We start from the raw sequence: 14201 nt of genomic DNA, 5'->3' as shown, positions 1-14201 counted from the left end.
AAGAACAGGAACAAAACAGAAATTAACCAGCAATAAGTTCAGGAAGCCTGCACGTAAATGTAATGCTTGCCGGTCAATTATTGTGGATGATCCAATTCATTTCAGGGAGAAAGCAATCCATTGTGATCTGTGCAGGAATCTGTACCATTTCCCTTGTGTCAATATCTTCCATGAAGACGATATTACTGATGAAGAGATTTGGAAGTGTTTTGAGTGTCAAAGAATGACCAGGAAGACTGACTCAAAACACACTGGTATTGTAATTTATTGAAATTTAATACATGTATATTTTCCCATGGCAAATTGCAATGCAAACTCAGGGCCATCACAAAAGTATCTTGAAGCCAAAAAGACCATATGGATCTGACCCCCCCCCCCTCAAGAAGACTAAATGGGCAGTCAACTTTTGCTTCATCCATGTAAACAAGCGAGGCCAAAAGTGCTAAAACACTAAAGTGGTGATGTTAAAATGTTTCAAAAAATCCCCCCCCCCCCTGGCCCAGACTAAGTAACTTAGTCTTTTTGGCTTCAACATATTTTTGAGAAAGTAGTCCCTTATTTCAAGGGCTGTTGTAGGCCTTTTATTTTCAATTACCATGATTAGACAATTTGGGTTGCACTAGCTCAATAGCACAGTCAAAGCTACTTAAAAGCTCAACAAGTATGGTGACATCAAATTAGTGTCCATGTCCAATTAATCTATGAGCATAGTGGTGCCCTCAAGTTGCACAATGCAGCACAAATAGTGGTTATATCATCTAACTGTGGAACAACTGATATAGGAACTTCATATTTTAAAATTCGAAAATATTTCATTCGTCTGATTGCTTGTTCTACAAATATACGGGTATTTGCTATCGACTTTGTTTTCTTAACTTCTGCCTTTGTCATTTGTTCCTTGCCATGTTTTGCAGGGGGGATGTGGAGTCTACAGAATCTAAGTGCCAGGTCTTCCTCAATAGTGAAGCCTCTGTCGGCCATCACATCTTCATCCCGCTCTAGTATATCAAGGAAACCACAATTTTGAGTCAAGTGCCTGTCACTTGTGCGTCCTCCCCATAGGTGCGATTTAAAACATATATAACCTGTTGGTGTGATACTCACAAGAAATTTCACAGTATTGTGATGTTTGTAGCTTGACCAAGTAGCTGCCTGTATCATAGGGTCATCTGATTGTTCTGTGAACACTTCCGAACAATCTATGATATGTTTCACCTTTGGATACTCTTTGAAAGCAGGAGGGCGATGTTCTTGTACTACTTCAGCTGGTGGGACAAAAATCAAGCCTTTCAATTCACGAGCAAGAAATTTTATCCAAGTTATCAGAATTCGCGACACGCCTGCCAAGGACATTCCAAGCCTGTGTGCTAAATCCTTCTCCAGTAGGCCCACTCTCAGTCTCACGGGGGTCAAGAGAAACTCATCCTTTAACACAAGTTTTCTCTCATTGCTGCTTTTTCTGGGAGACTTTGGGAATATGGAAAATTTTCTCTTTACCTTAGAGGATACAACAGCTGGGCCACGCCAATACCTAAGTTTCCTTGCTTTTGGCTGCAAAATCTGATACAAATCATCAAAACATTTCCTATTAGGAAGGCCTGTGTAAAACTGAATGTCTTTGTCCTTACTTATATTTAGATGAGAAAATCTACCAGAACTGGCTTTACAATTTTTTCCCAACAGTTTTTGTAGTTTGTCTATTTTGGTCTTTAATCTAGAAATTTCTTCATCTTTGATACCACAATTCTGACAGGAAGAACTCGTATGAAATACATTATCTTCATCCAAAGGGGGCGAGACACATGGAAGATTCAAGGTCTGCATTTCATTACAAGTAATTTCAACAGTTTCTTGAGGAAGAGCAAGAGGAAGCATATCAGGAAAATCAAGCATGTCATCATGGTGTTCATAGTCATTTTGCTCCTCATCGTTTGTTGTAGGAAGCTGGGATGTATGATGCCCAGAATCAGATGAAATGGTGGCAGACAACTTTGCTTTTTTCAGCGGCCTAATGGGCACTGTACGCTTTGGCACAAACAACTTCCTTCTCACAGGCCGTCTGTGGGGAATATCAGATGCTTTCAGTTCATAACCTAAACGTTTAGTCGGGTAGGGATTGGATTCTGATGGTTCACCATCACCGAAATGGTCAGAACAAATACTGGATGATATCTTCGGTAACCATATTTTACCTTTACCTTCAGTTCTGTTCACCATTTTTACCCACAATCTGAACAGTTCTGGTTTCTCTTTCTCGGAAGGAAAAGGAAACAATAGAAAGGGGGGTGGACAGGTACATCCTTCACTTCCAAAGTTACTGTTATGAATAGTGCAAACACGTGAGCACCAAAGAGTCAGTTGTCTTGCATTATTCACACAATCAACAACAGCACAAGTCCTGTGAGGCATCTTTTCAAAATTCCCGCCACCAACAAGCAAAGACGAAGGATGGTTAGTTCAGATAGGTAAGCTGATAAGCGCTGCAGACAGATGGGGTGCAGACATCTTTACGATGGAGAAAGCAAAGGCAGACGTCTACAGGAATGACAGGACGGAACGTATACCTGAAATAATAAAGGTGTACTGTGAGAGCACAATCAACCCAATCAGAAACTCAAACTGTGCTGGATGCCTCATGCAAAGTAGCTAATACTTTTTCCTACCCCTTCACTTCAGTTTAATTCTGCTGTATCTGAAGTCAAGATTCATCCTCACCTCATGGCATCCCCCCCCCCCCTGGACCTGCACCCAGCACTGCAGTATGAATGAGTATCACAAGACACCAGGTCAGGAATGAGCAGATTACTGGTGTGATAGTGGAGTACCAGCTATTCCAGGAGTCGGTGGGCCGTTTGCAGCAAGGCTCACAATATAGAATAGTACGGTTACACACATCCTTACAGTACATGTACTACATAGAATGTTCCCCATGGACGGTTTCAGTAGGCTTACTGGACTTTGCGCAACGAAACGAAACGAGCGAAATGGGGGAGCGACCATTATGTTTTACCCCGGTACGTCAAGTTCGATACATGGTGTCAGTCACCAGTATGAATGAGTGATGACCCACACCCACACAGGCAGCTGAGACACATGTCTTGTTGGACATGCCTACCGATTGTTACTAAATAAAAGCATAACTTCACTTCACACTTTTCGGGGTTGAAAATGTACTCACGTAAATTACCAAAATTACATGCCAAATTCGCACATGACCTGTTATTTCTCATAAAGCTTGGAAGCTCAAATGTCTGAATGTAATGTATGTGCGTAATGTATATTCTCAGCAAGCGAATAGTTGCGATCGTCGGTTTTTGATATGAATCGTTTCCTGTATGGCCGTTACAAGCCGTTGTTTGAATATGATGTGAACCTGTTTACCGTTCAATGCTGCTCCCTGTGACGATGTACCCGCAAATGTTCAATGAAAAAAATGGTGATAATGACTTACACGGCTTGTTCGCATCGTAAACATAGTGGTACCCGGGTTAACTGTCTTTGCGTTTGGCCTAATTTTACAACGATTACTCCCCATGTAACCACGATCTAGGATGGACAGGCTGTGTATTATGAATAGGAAAAGTCACCTAGGGACCGTTGCGTAGAATACTTTTTTGGCGAAATATTGCGCAAAGTCCAGTAAGCCGTTTCAGTACATGAGTACAGCTCCACATGTACTAAATCTACATGTACAATGTATAAAGTACACAACTGTCACAGTTTGAGTTGACGTGCATAGTTTTCGTCTGAAACTACACTGAATACTAATAATTCTGCAAAGAAAATATGCTGTGGCCGCTGACAGAGCACTCATATGAATGGAAAACTCCTTAATTTAATCATTGGGTGTGGTAAAAAGGCATGAAACACGGAATTATTCCATGCGAAACCTGCTATACTACAATCAAGATGTACAGACCGGGGGAGCTGGCTGTACGTACCCATAAGTCTTTGCGGTAGTCTCGCACGTACCGGATATAACCCATAAAGCTTTTCTCCTTCAGAGAAATACTGCGTTGCGCTCAAGTGCCTTATAAGGCTGTGAACAAAATTAACGTTCGACCAATGAGAAAGCCACAACCCTGCATACGAGGTTGGACGCGTGATCACTAAATGACAAGTAAAAATAGAATCAGACCACATGTTTCTATATGTCAGAATGCTGCCGTTTGCACTGTAGTACACGTGTGTTGTCCAAATTTTCGATTTCAAGCAAGTTTAAGGCCAACCTCGTGTCCACCAGACTAATGCATAATTGGCAGTTGAGCGCAACGCAGTATTTCTCTGAAGGAGAAAAGCTTGATAGGTTATATCCGGTACGCGCGAGACTACCGCAAAGACTTATGGGTACGTACAGCCAGCTCCCCCGGTCTGTACATCTTGATTGTCGTATTTATGCTGTTTACACCAGACGATTGTAAACCGGAAGTTGGGTTGATACCGCCGTCATGTGGCGGCGCCTATCGGTGTGACAACAAACTCGAGGTGGAGAACCAAATATTGGTCCGAGCCATTTGGAGGCCGACATGTGAAGGCCTATCTGGGTTCTCCTTCTTCTCCGTATAAAAAGGGGCATATTGCTGACTAAGGAACGAGGCATATTCACATTGCCTCATCATCTCTATCGGACCAATTGATTTACTTTTATCTGCACGCATACAGCAAGCCACAGGGTCCGAGTCTGTGGACAAATGGTTAGTTTAATTTGTCTCTTCGATATTGCTCCTTTGATATTGCATTAGATTTTCATTGCGATTCAATCTATTCAAGGTATAGCCAAGGTATGCCTGCGCCACGGGTACAATGCTAGTATCTAATTATTGCTCTTCGATGAAAGCAAAAGTAAGCTTTTGTGATTGTTTTGTATTCCATATACTAAAATAAAACGTTTTTATTAGAAGAATCATTTGTATAATTATATAATGCTCTGATAAAGCTCAGTAGATATGACAAACATGCACACGGGAATCACTAAAAAATGTGTCGGCTTAGAACTGGTAACATCACGAAAATATCTCTACATCCCTCGATGTGTACATGAATATGTACGAAATCGCTCACAGCGAAGGAATTTATTCACATTTTTCATCTCCAAACCCGGCTAAAGCCTTCGGTAATAAACCCTCATCTACGTTTCTACGGATAAGTGCCAGCCGGTACTGCGTGATGTAGTCAATCTTCTCTGTATCACCCTGTATGATCGCACCGCTCCGTAGTTCAAATAGGCCCCGTGTGGTGGCGTAGTAAGCGGAGCGCTGATTGGTCCATATTATGGGTGTGTGGTGGGCGTGTCGTGACGTGCATGCCTATATTTGGGAGATCAGTAATGTACACTGGAGGCGAGGTATGACTGAGTTGTTCTAAAATACGACTGATTTCTAAACTACCGTCAAATTGCGATCTGATTATGTAAAAATAAGCTCCAAATATTGATTCGTAACCACCTTCGGTTCAAATGGCATTATTTCATGTTTTTATGCATTTTTAGGACTGATTCCAAGGTTTATCACTGGTTTCAAGGTTTCACTGGTTCCAAGCTTTATCACCTACCTTTCGAAACGGCCTCCAAATTCACTTGAGATTTTTATCAATTTTCGTCTATCGATTTGGCTTTAAAGTATGTGTGAAGGCCATTTTTCAATGTTTACATGTTTCAAATTTGCCGCCTTAAACACGTACCGCTAGTGGCCAGGCCACGAGTTAATGTATTCCCAGGTAGATATCCTGCTGAGCGGAGTGGGCAGTATTTAGGTCTTGGTGATAGGTATAAATAGGTTGCTACGTCACTCGTAACGAAATACAACGTGGTTTTGGTGCACTTCCTGGATAAAATTCATCTCTTCACACACATAGTATTTGTGTTTTATTTTGTGGTTTATGACCAAGGGCAATGTGCAGAATCTGTTATGTGATAGTCTTCCACATGAGATATCCTGGTACAGTATTAGCCCACAGACTCTTGAGTTTTTGAGGGGTCATCTCAGGTTTTGGTGATGTGCATCCTATCTTGGTGATACCTGTATACTGGTGTCTTTCAGTCATTTTCTATGATACACCCCCTTCCTTGGAGGTGGTGGGGTGATAGATCATTTATAGTTCATTGCACTCTTGACCTGAGGAAGTCAAATGATAGCTGGCAAAGTGTGTTACTGGGGGAAAATGGGATTGGGATGGTTTTGCCAGATGCCAAAGGTCTTTGAAGTGCTACTATAACAGTTTTTGAGTACATCAGGGTGCAGGAAGGATTGGGAGAGTCCATCCCTTATTTTGAGATGGGGAGAAAGTTAATTCTTTGAAAACATAATGCAATAGTAGGCTGTGTATCAAAGCTGAATCTTACAATGGCTGAACAAGAAAACTTTCAAAGTCTGAGTTCAGCATCAGTTGCTGGAGGGTCGTCAAATGAACATCCGTCACCAATTCCTGTACCTGTAAGATCGAGAGAAAAGGAGCGTTTGGAGAACCCAAGGAAGAGATTCCCATCTGACAGTCCTTCGAAAGTCCGAAAGAGGAAGGAAAAAAGCCAGAAGACATCATTTATCGTTCGGGGATGCTTAGAATTCAAGGCGAATTCTGAAAACGAAAAAGTCAACCTATTTGATGACATAGACGGCATAAAAAGACATCTTGGTGGAGGAACTGCCTCAAAGATAACCAATTACCAGCTTTTGAAGGAACTTGTCGATTTTTATAAACTGCACAACACGTTTGAGGGGGACAACGAAGATGCATCATCATCATCAACTGATAAATGCCAAAGTGAACCTAGTGGCACTTCTTACCAATACTGCCAGAAGAATGAAACCAAATCACCAATATATTTAATGACAGTTCAATCTTTGGACAATTTGTTGGACAGAGTTTGCTTGCACCACAGGACATGTACATCAAAAATGTCAGTCCGGGAGGAAAAAACTGCAAGAGATGGCCATGTCGGTCTATTTCATGTCACTTGCCAAACAGGCAAACACAACATATATTGGACGACTTCACCCCATGTGGAAGGAGGCAAATTTACGGTGAATCTAAGGATGGCCCATAGTTACTTTGTCTCAGGAATCCTGCCGAATCAGTATGAACGTATATGTGATGCAGCTGACATTGGAAAAATGGGAGACAAGACACTTACTAAATTCCAAGATTCGTATCTTCCTGTCACGGATGGAGTTGTGAAGGAGTAAAAATCAGATGCTTTGTTGGAAGAAATTGCTGCTTCTGTTGAAAGTACCGGCTTGGGTGGTATTGACATTGCTACTGACGCTAGACATTGTTGGCGAAAAAATGCCCGCTTTACTGATGTTGTCTGCCTGGGCGAAAAGACGCATAAGGTCCTACAGAATGAGGTAATTTCAAAAGATGACGATCCAATCACTCAAAGGCACGAAATGGTGGGAACACGGAGGATCTATGAATATTTTGACAGAGAGAGTGTCCCAATCACAGTGCATTCACATGATAACAATGCCTCGATCACTAAGTTTGTCCGTGTGGAACGCTCCCCAACCGTTACTTCTTTAGATACCTGGCATATGACAAAGGGTGTGGCCAAAGGAATGGCGAAACTGACAAAGGGGAGGAAATATTTAGAAGGAAGGTCTTGGTTTGTTGACTTGGCAGATAAGTCAGCATCTGTAAAAACTCATATATATTGGTGCATCAAACGCTGTGAGGGGGACACAGAAAGACTAAAAGCCAGCATAGATAATGTGATTGAGCACTATAAGAACAATCATGCCAATTGTCATCAGGAGTCCCCATGTCGGTCTGATCATGACTATGAACCCAGCAAGCGAGAAATATCTTCAGCCCCTGCAGAGGCAGCCCTCAAGAAGTATCTTCACAGTCTGTTGGTTTATAAATCACCGCATCTTTACATTGGATGCAGGGATACGCATTATGTCGAAAGTTTTAATAATTCTCTGCTCCAATATCACAACAAAAGAATCGTATTCGAAAGGGCCAACTACCAAATCCGAACCAACTTGTCAGTCCTGGACTGGAATGAGCACCAAGACAGCGAGGTGACGTCCACTGTGCTGGAAAAGGACTCTAGAAATCCAAGGCGAATGGTGGGACGAGAAATCAAAAAGAAAAAGAGATTTAATTTTTGGTCAGATATTTGGGAGCAATGGATACAAAGTTTCTATACATAGTAATCTGAGTCCTATATTAGGCCTACCTATCCCCCCTTGACTCAGGACAATTCTATTGCTCGGGTTAGGTAGATGAAATTGCTGACTCTGATTTTTCTCACACACTTAGACTAGAGCCAGTCTTTGAATGCTAACTTTTTTGCCATGTCTCAAAAATTGCTATACCAAATTTATGTCACAGAGGAAGAAAGGGAATTGATAAGAGGTATTTTCACTTTTCATGGGATGGACTTAGTGGAAGCAGAACCACAAATGGTGGATAAAGGGATACAATGTATCAGAACTGAATCAGTCCAGGATGCTGTTGAACCTGTGCCATCATTATCATCTACAGTTGATGGACCTAACATTGAGGATAGCTCAGACGATCATGACAGCGATGCTGGGAACAATGTGGCTCCCTTGGACCCTGTAAATCAAGGTGGACACGATGAAGAAAGAGAGCATGGATTTATTCTGCCGGACCTTGCCAGTGAAGAGTGTACACTCTGTTACTGTCGTCCTTGTGTCACCACCAAACGTCCCAGATGGTTGGGTGCTGGTCAAGCAGCGAAGAAAAAAAACAATACTTTGAGAAAGGGTTTTTATAAGAGGTATTGGAAGATGCTCAAGGACAGGGCTGCATGGATGGATTATCGCTATCTTCAAAAAAAGCAGAGGAGTTTGCAAAATATGGGTGAAGATGAGACTGTTTGGAGCTGTACCAGTGACCGGGAAATTATCCCTGATTGTGTTATCACATTGGTTAGGGGACTGTATCCGAACCCTCCAGGAATTCCCTATGTTGGCCATCATTGGCATTAATTCTTCTATGGATTAAACAATCATTTATTGTGGATTTAGATTTAGATTTGACTTTTTTTGTGTTGAATTCAGTGAAGGAGTACACTAGTTTTATGTGATGCAAAGCAAGTGGATTAACATGATTGAAGTGGATATTTCATAACATTGAACATAAAGGTGAATAATATAAATAGGTGAATAATAACATGTTTTGGTGGAATATAAATCATGGAATACATCTGGACTACCCCCAATGAAAAGTAGGCCCCTTTCCACATTTTTTTGGGGATATTTTGCATGCTTTTTCAGGTGACTAATTTTCCTGCACAACAGTCACATGCTTTTGTTTACAATGTCCATATTTAGCCTTACCACATGCCAATCATACCTCAAACTGTCTATCACATAGTACATTTATGCATTATTAATGAAGCAAATTTTCAGTTACAAATCTTTCCCACCTAATTTCTCCGACAAATAGACCATCTCATAAACCCTAAGTGGGCATATGGCTTTCATGAAACTTCATGATAAATGTATCAACTTTTCATTGAAAACTGCCTTTTCAAACTCTTGTAATTTTGAATAAACTGGCCCAAATGGCAGGAGCTCTGAATTCAAAAATATCTTACTGGCAAAAGCCAGCCTCGTCCCAACCCACACCTTTTATATGGCAGCTACCTGTTTAAATTTTTAAGTTATGTTAGGTATGTGGGGTCTTCCCTACTTCTAAAAAGGGTGGTTATTTCCCTGGTGGATAGGGCCAAAGTGGTTTTCCCTATCTCTTTGTAATCTACTGATATCTCAAACATCTTTGGCCAAAGTGGCCCAGTTCGTTAGTTCTGTGGAGTCATGGTCAAGCTCTAGGTCGGTAAACATTCTGTAAGTAATATTGTTTTCTATGTATTTTAGGCCCTTTTGTTTACCCTGTATTTTCTCATGTGCTTTACATGCATTGATGTACTGTGTCATGTGTGTGGGGGGTGTATTGAACTAGTTCTTCCTATTTATGTTACAAGACCTTTGTTTTACACCTGTTCTAGTCCGTTTAAATCATGTTTGGGTTGTATGTTGGTCACGTGATTATGCAATCTTTGGGGAACCTGTTGTGTTAGTTTGAGTACAGTTGTTGGCATTGGGCCAATTGTTATGTAATATAGGTAACTCTGTGTCTCTATGAGCATTGGGCTCCAGTATTGATTCTTTCAATTATAAATGGTAATTTCGTGGTGTGTATTCAACTTTGGCACTGGGCCAGGAGACAGTTATTGAGGTCATCGTTGTTGTCCTTGCTTGAATGTGTTTCTTCTTCTTCTTCTTCTTCTTCCAATACTGGGTTTCAGTCTAAGCAGACCATTAGTCCCAGGCGCATGTTGAACAGATAAAAGCTTGGTTGGTGAATGGTAAAAGTTGTTTACTTTCTGTATCGTCACTTATTTGTTTTTCTACTTTTTTTCAGTAAACCTTATCAATAGAACCTGGACTTGTTGTTCATTCTTTGGTGCGCGTTTGAGGCAGACCCCATGGCTCCCACAATATGTTTTTCATCAACCGCTCAGGGTACTTTTTAACATGGAGTGCTTTAAAAGCAATTCATTTTTCCCACTGGAAATAATGTAAATATTGTAAATAATAACACTATTACCAATGACACCATCTCTCTGTCGTCAATCTCTCACAGCACAACCTGACCCCAGCACAGCTATCTTTGCTCTCCAAGGGCCTAAACTTCTGGCCCACTTCGGGTGAACCCGACATAGCGGAAGCCCGAGCTAACATGGACAAATTTCATGTCAGCCTCCGTCGGAAGTGTTTCTTCTCTGAATACCAACCGAACACAGACCCTACAAACCACACTATCACTGATGACACTGCCACTGCTACTTTCGGCCTTACACCGATCCAGCAGAGGACTTTCAAGAGCAAATCCTCGTTCAACCCCCCTGGACCTAAAAATCTAGAGACATTCATCTCCATGAATGAGCTGGTCTTGGCTACGTCACGTAGCTTTGCACCAAAATACCAAAATCTCACCAGGGACGAAAAACGGGCACTAACAGAACTCCAACGCCTACCGAACATTGTCATCAAACCTGCAGACAAGGGGTCAGCTGTGGTAGTCATGAATTCTTCTGATTACAAAAAGGAAGCCCTCCGTCAATTAGCTGACATCCGTTTCTATTCGAAACAGGACACCAACCTCACTGAGCGCCACCAATCGGAGGTCTCACTGCTTGTCAATAACCTTCATATCTGGAAGGAAATTAGCAAGAAATGCAAGGACTATCTCATTCAGAGAAAACCGCGCACACCACAATTCTACCTCTTACCCAAGATACACAAGGGAGTCCTCCCACCTCCGGGACGACCCATCATGTCAGCAAATGGATGCCCCACAGAACGAATATCTTCGTTTGTAGACAGCTTCCTGCAACCACTGGTCAAAACAACGAGATCCTTCATCAAGGATACAACACACTTTTTACGTGTATTACGCGACATAGGCCAACTCCCTGACGACGCACTCCTGGTGACCCTGGACGTCACCTCCCTGTACACCAACATCCCACATGCTTCAAACATGTCATATTTACCCCCCGACCTACCTGGCTACCACTTCTTTCAGGCTGGCAAGACATAGGGCAGTTCATGACACCATATTCTATCAAACAGACAAATAAATACCTCCTTTCTCACCATATTCTTTGCATTATTCATTCATTTTTCTCAACACGTTTCGAGCTGTGCCCTTGAAAAATAACACATGCACGAAGAGCATTTGGTTTGGGTTTTCCCCAAACTCGCACAGTGCCGAAATTAAAATTCAATTTCAGACACTGGAATTGGTAAAATTCCGCCATCTTGGATATCGGCGTCCTGAGATTCAGGTGTTTTCAACACTGCGTCACCACCACTTCAAACTCCAAAGTCTTATCCAGGCCTAGTAAGTGCCACCTTCTTTCATAAAATGGCTTGTTTTATAAATAAATAACAAAATATGATCTTTGTAAATAAAACCCGAGATGTTCTGGTGTGTTTTTACGTGAATTCATTGCAAACTATCAATGCAGCGTAGTGCAGTCATCGTGTTCTCGGGCGTAGTGGTGATGCGATAGCCTCTTTGCAATTGTAAAGATTCTTTACATTTCCACATGCGCGGTACTGCTTTTCAAGATGGTGGCAATTTAGCAGTGCTAGAGCCGTTGTTTAGGAACGACATCAGCGCCTCTAGTGTCAAGATTGGGGTTTTCCCCAGCACGGAAAACACGATAGATACATTTTTCACCGAACCCTATCTGTAAAATATTCAGAAATTGCTGAATTACTTATAATTGATCCATCTTTTCATTTAGCAATTTCATTTTTGCTGTTTATCTGTCAATTTATCAAATTAACACCCTTTTTATTGCAAAGGAGAATTCGGCGAAGTTCCAGCGAGCATGAAACGGTGGCGCTGCTGATCATCAGCGGGAGCGCGCCGTTACAAGTTGCCGAATCACCTCGCGCTTATTAGCTAATTGATAAGTGAATCCAAGTAAAATAGGGCTTAGAATAAAGATAAAATACTACTGATTCCATTGAAAGTGATAAAAATCAATTTAAATGTAGTTGACGCTTTGAATGGTGCGTTTTCTTGCGGTCGGTCAGATTTTGTGACGCAAGGTCCCAATCAAGCGCGCACATCTGTAGAAGGGAAAACGGCTGTGGACCGCATTTTAGCACTCCACCGCGACACCAATACAATACCCACCAACTTCTCACTCGTCCTGCTCCTGGATGCAGTCCTCACCATGAACAACTTTGAGTTCGATGGGGAAAACTACCTCCAGACCGGAGGTGTTGCCATGGGTACCAAAGTCGCCCCCTCCCTACCCAACATCTTCATGGCACATTTTGAGGAGACGCACGTCTACACATACCACCTACAACCCCTCACCTGGGTTAGGTTCATCGATGATGTGTTCCAAATATGGACACACGGCCGCAGGGAATTGGATCTCTTCATCCAACATCTCAATGATTGCCACCCGACAATCAAATTCACGGCGGAAATCTCCAGCCAGTCAGTGAATTTTCTAGACACAGTAGTCAGCATCAATGAAGACCGTCACGTCTCTATACTGCAAACCTACTGACGCGCACAACTACCTGCTGTTCTCCTCAGCACACCCGAGACATTGCCTCAAAAGCACACCCTACAGTCAATTTCTCAGGATCCGCCGGATCTGTAGCCTGGACACAGATTTCGAGGAAAATGCCGTCATGATCGGCCGCCACTTCATGCGACGTGGCTACCCTTCATCGCTTGTAGAAACAGCCCTCATCCGGGCCTACCGCACCTCTAGATCTGATCTCCTCCGAGATGAGGCCCCACTGGACACGGACGATCAACCAGGGACGACTGAGGACAATTTCTTCCTCATATCGACCTTTATCCCGGGCTTCCAAGCACTACAGCACATTGTTAGCCACAACTGGCCCGTGCTCCTGAAATCCATTGCAACACGTCAGCTACATGACTCTTGCATCACAATTGGCCACAGAAAACATCCCAATCTCTGAGATCTTCTGGTCAGAGCCAAATTCACCGACACCGCAACACAATCAGGGGGACCTACAATCCCCGTTGCCGGCGCAACCCGTTTGCCTCTGGAATCCCGCAAGGCGTGCCCAAGAGCCAATACCTCTTGTCGTTACTGCCCTAAACTCAACCTGACGGGAAGGATCGGCAGCACAACTACCACGCGCTCATACACGGCCATGAAGCACATCACATGCAAAAGCAGTCACCTCATTTACTGCATCACATGCAAAAGATGCAACCAACAATACGTTGGTCAAACCAAGCTCCGCCTCATGGACAGATTTGTAAAACACTTTTACAATATCTCCAAGGGCAACAAAGATGACACCATCGGCCAGCACTTCACCAGCCATAACCACGCAGGCATTGATGATGTGTCCATATCAATCCTGTCCTTCATCCACGCCCACCCAGAATCGCCCCAAAGTGCTGTACACCATCGAAATCAGATGGATCCATAGATTGCGCACTGTAGCTCCGCTGGGACTCAGTGTCCTAGACTAGTATGTACTGTACACATACATTGCCACGTCTTTTAATAACTTTTCCCTATGTGTACTCTACAGGGTTCCCCTAGTCTTACTCCAAAGACAGGGGCAGCATTACTTAAACCGTATCCCGACACACTCCATGTCACATCCTATGCACTCAGGACAGGCTATCCGTCAAGCTATTGACCC

General features: G+C 42.7%; 1 protein-coding gene across 2 annotated transcripts in view; it reads right to left on the bottom strand.

Annotated features, from left to right (window-relative positions):
- Positions 1–466: 466 nt before the first annotated feature.
- LOC135484973 (uncharacterized) overlaps positions 467–14201 on the bottom strand; it is a 58888-nt gene continuing 45153 nt past the window's right edge. Inside the window, exons 1-2 of one of the 2 annotated variants that reach the window (XM_064766693.1) lie at positions 3804–3867; positions 467–2564 (exon numbers count right to left, since the gene is read on the bottom strand). In XM_064766693.1, the coding sequence (XP_064622763.1) occupies positions 700–2409 (1710 nt within the window). In that variant the 5' untranslated portion in view covers positions 2410–2564; positions 3804–3867 and the 3' untranslated portion in view covers positions 467–699. Of the gene's footprint in view, positions 2565–3803; positions 3868–14201 lie in introns of those variants that run through there. The other variant, XM_064766692.1, reaches the window with a different exon arrangement.

The sequence above is a fragment of the Lineus longissimus genome, chromosome 3 (genome assembly GCF_910592395.1).
Source record: "Lineus longissimus chromosome 3, tnLinLong1.2, whole genome shotgun sequence".
NCBI classification, from domain to species: Eukaryota; Metazoa; Nemertea; class Pilidiophora; order Heteronemertea; family Lineidae; genus Lineus; species Lineus longissimus.
Note: the sequence above shows the minus strand (reverse complement) of the source record. Positions and strands in the feature narration are given on the sequence as shown.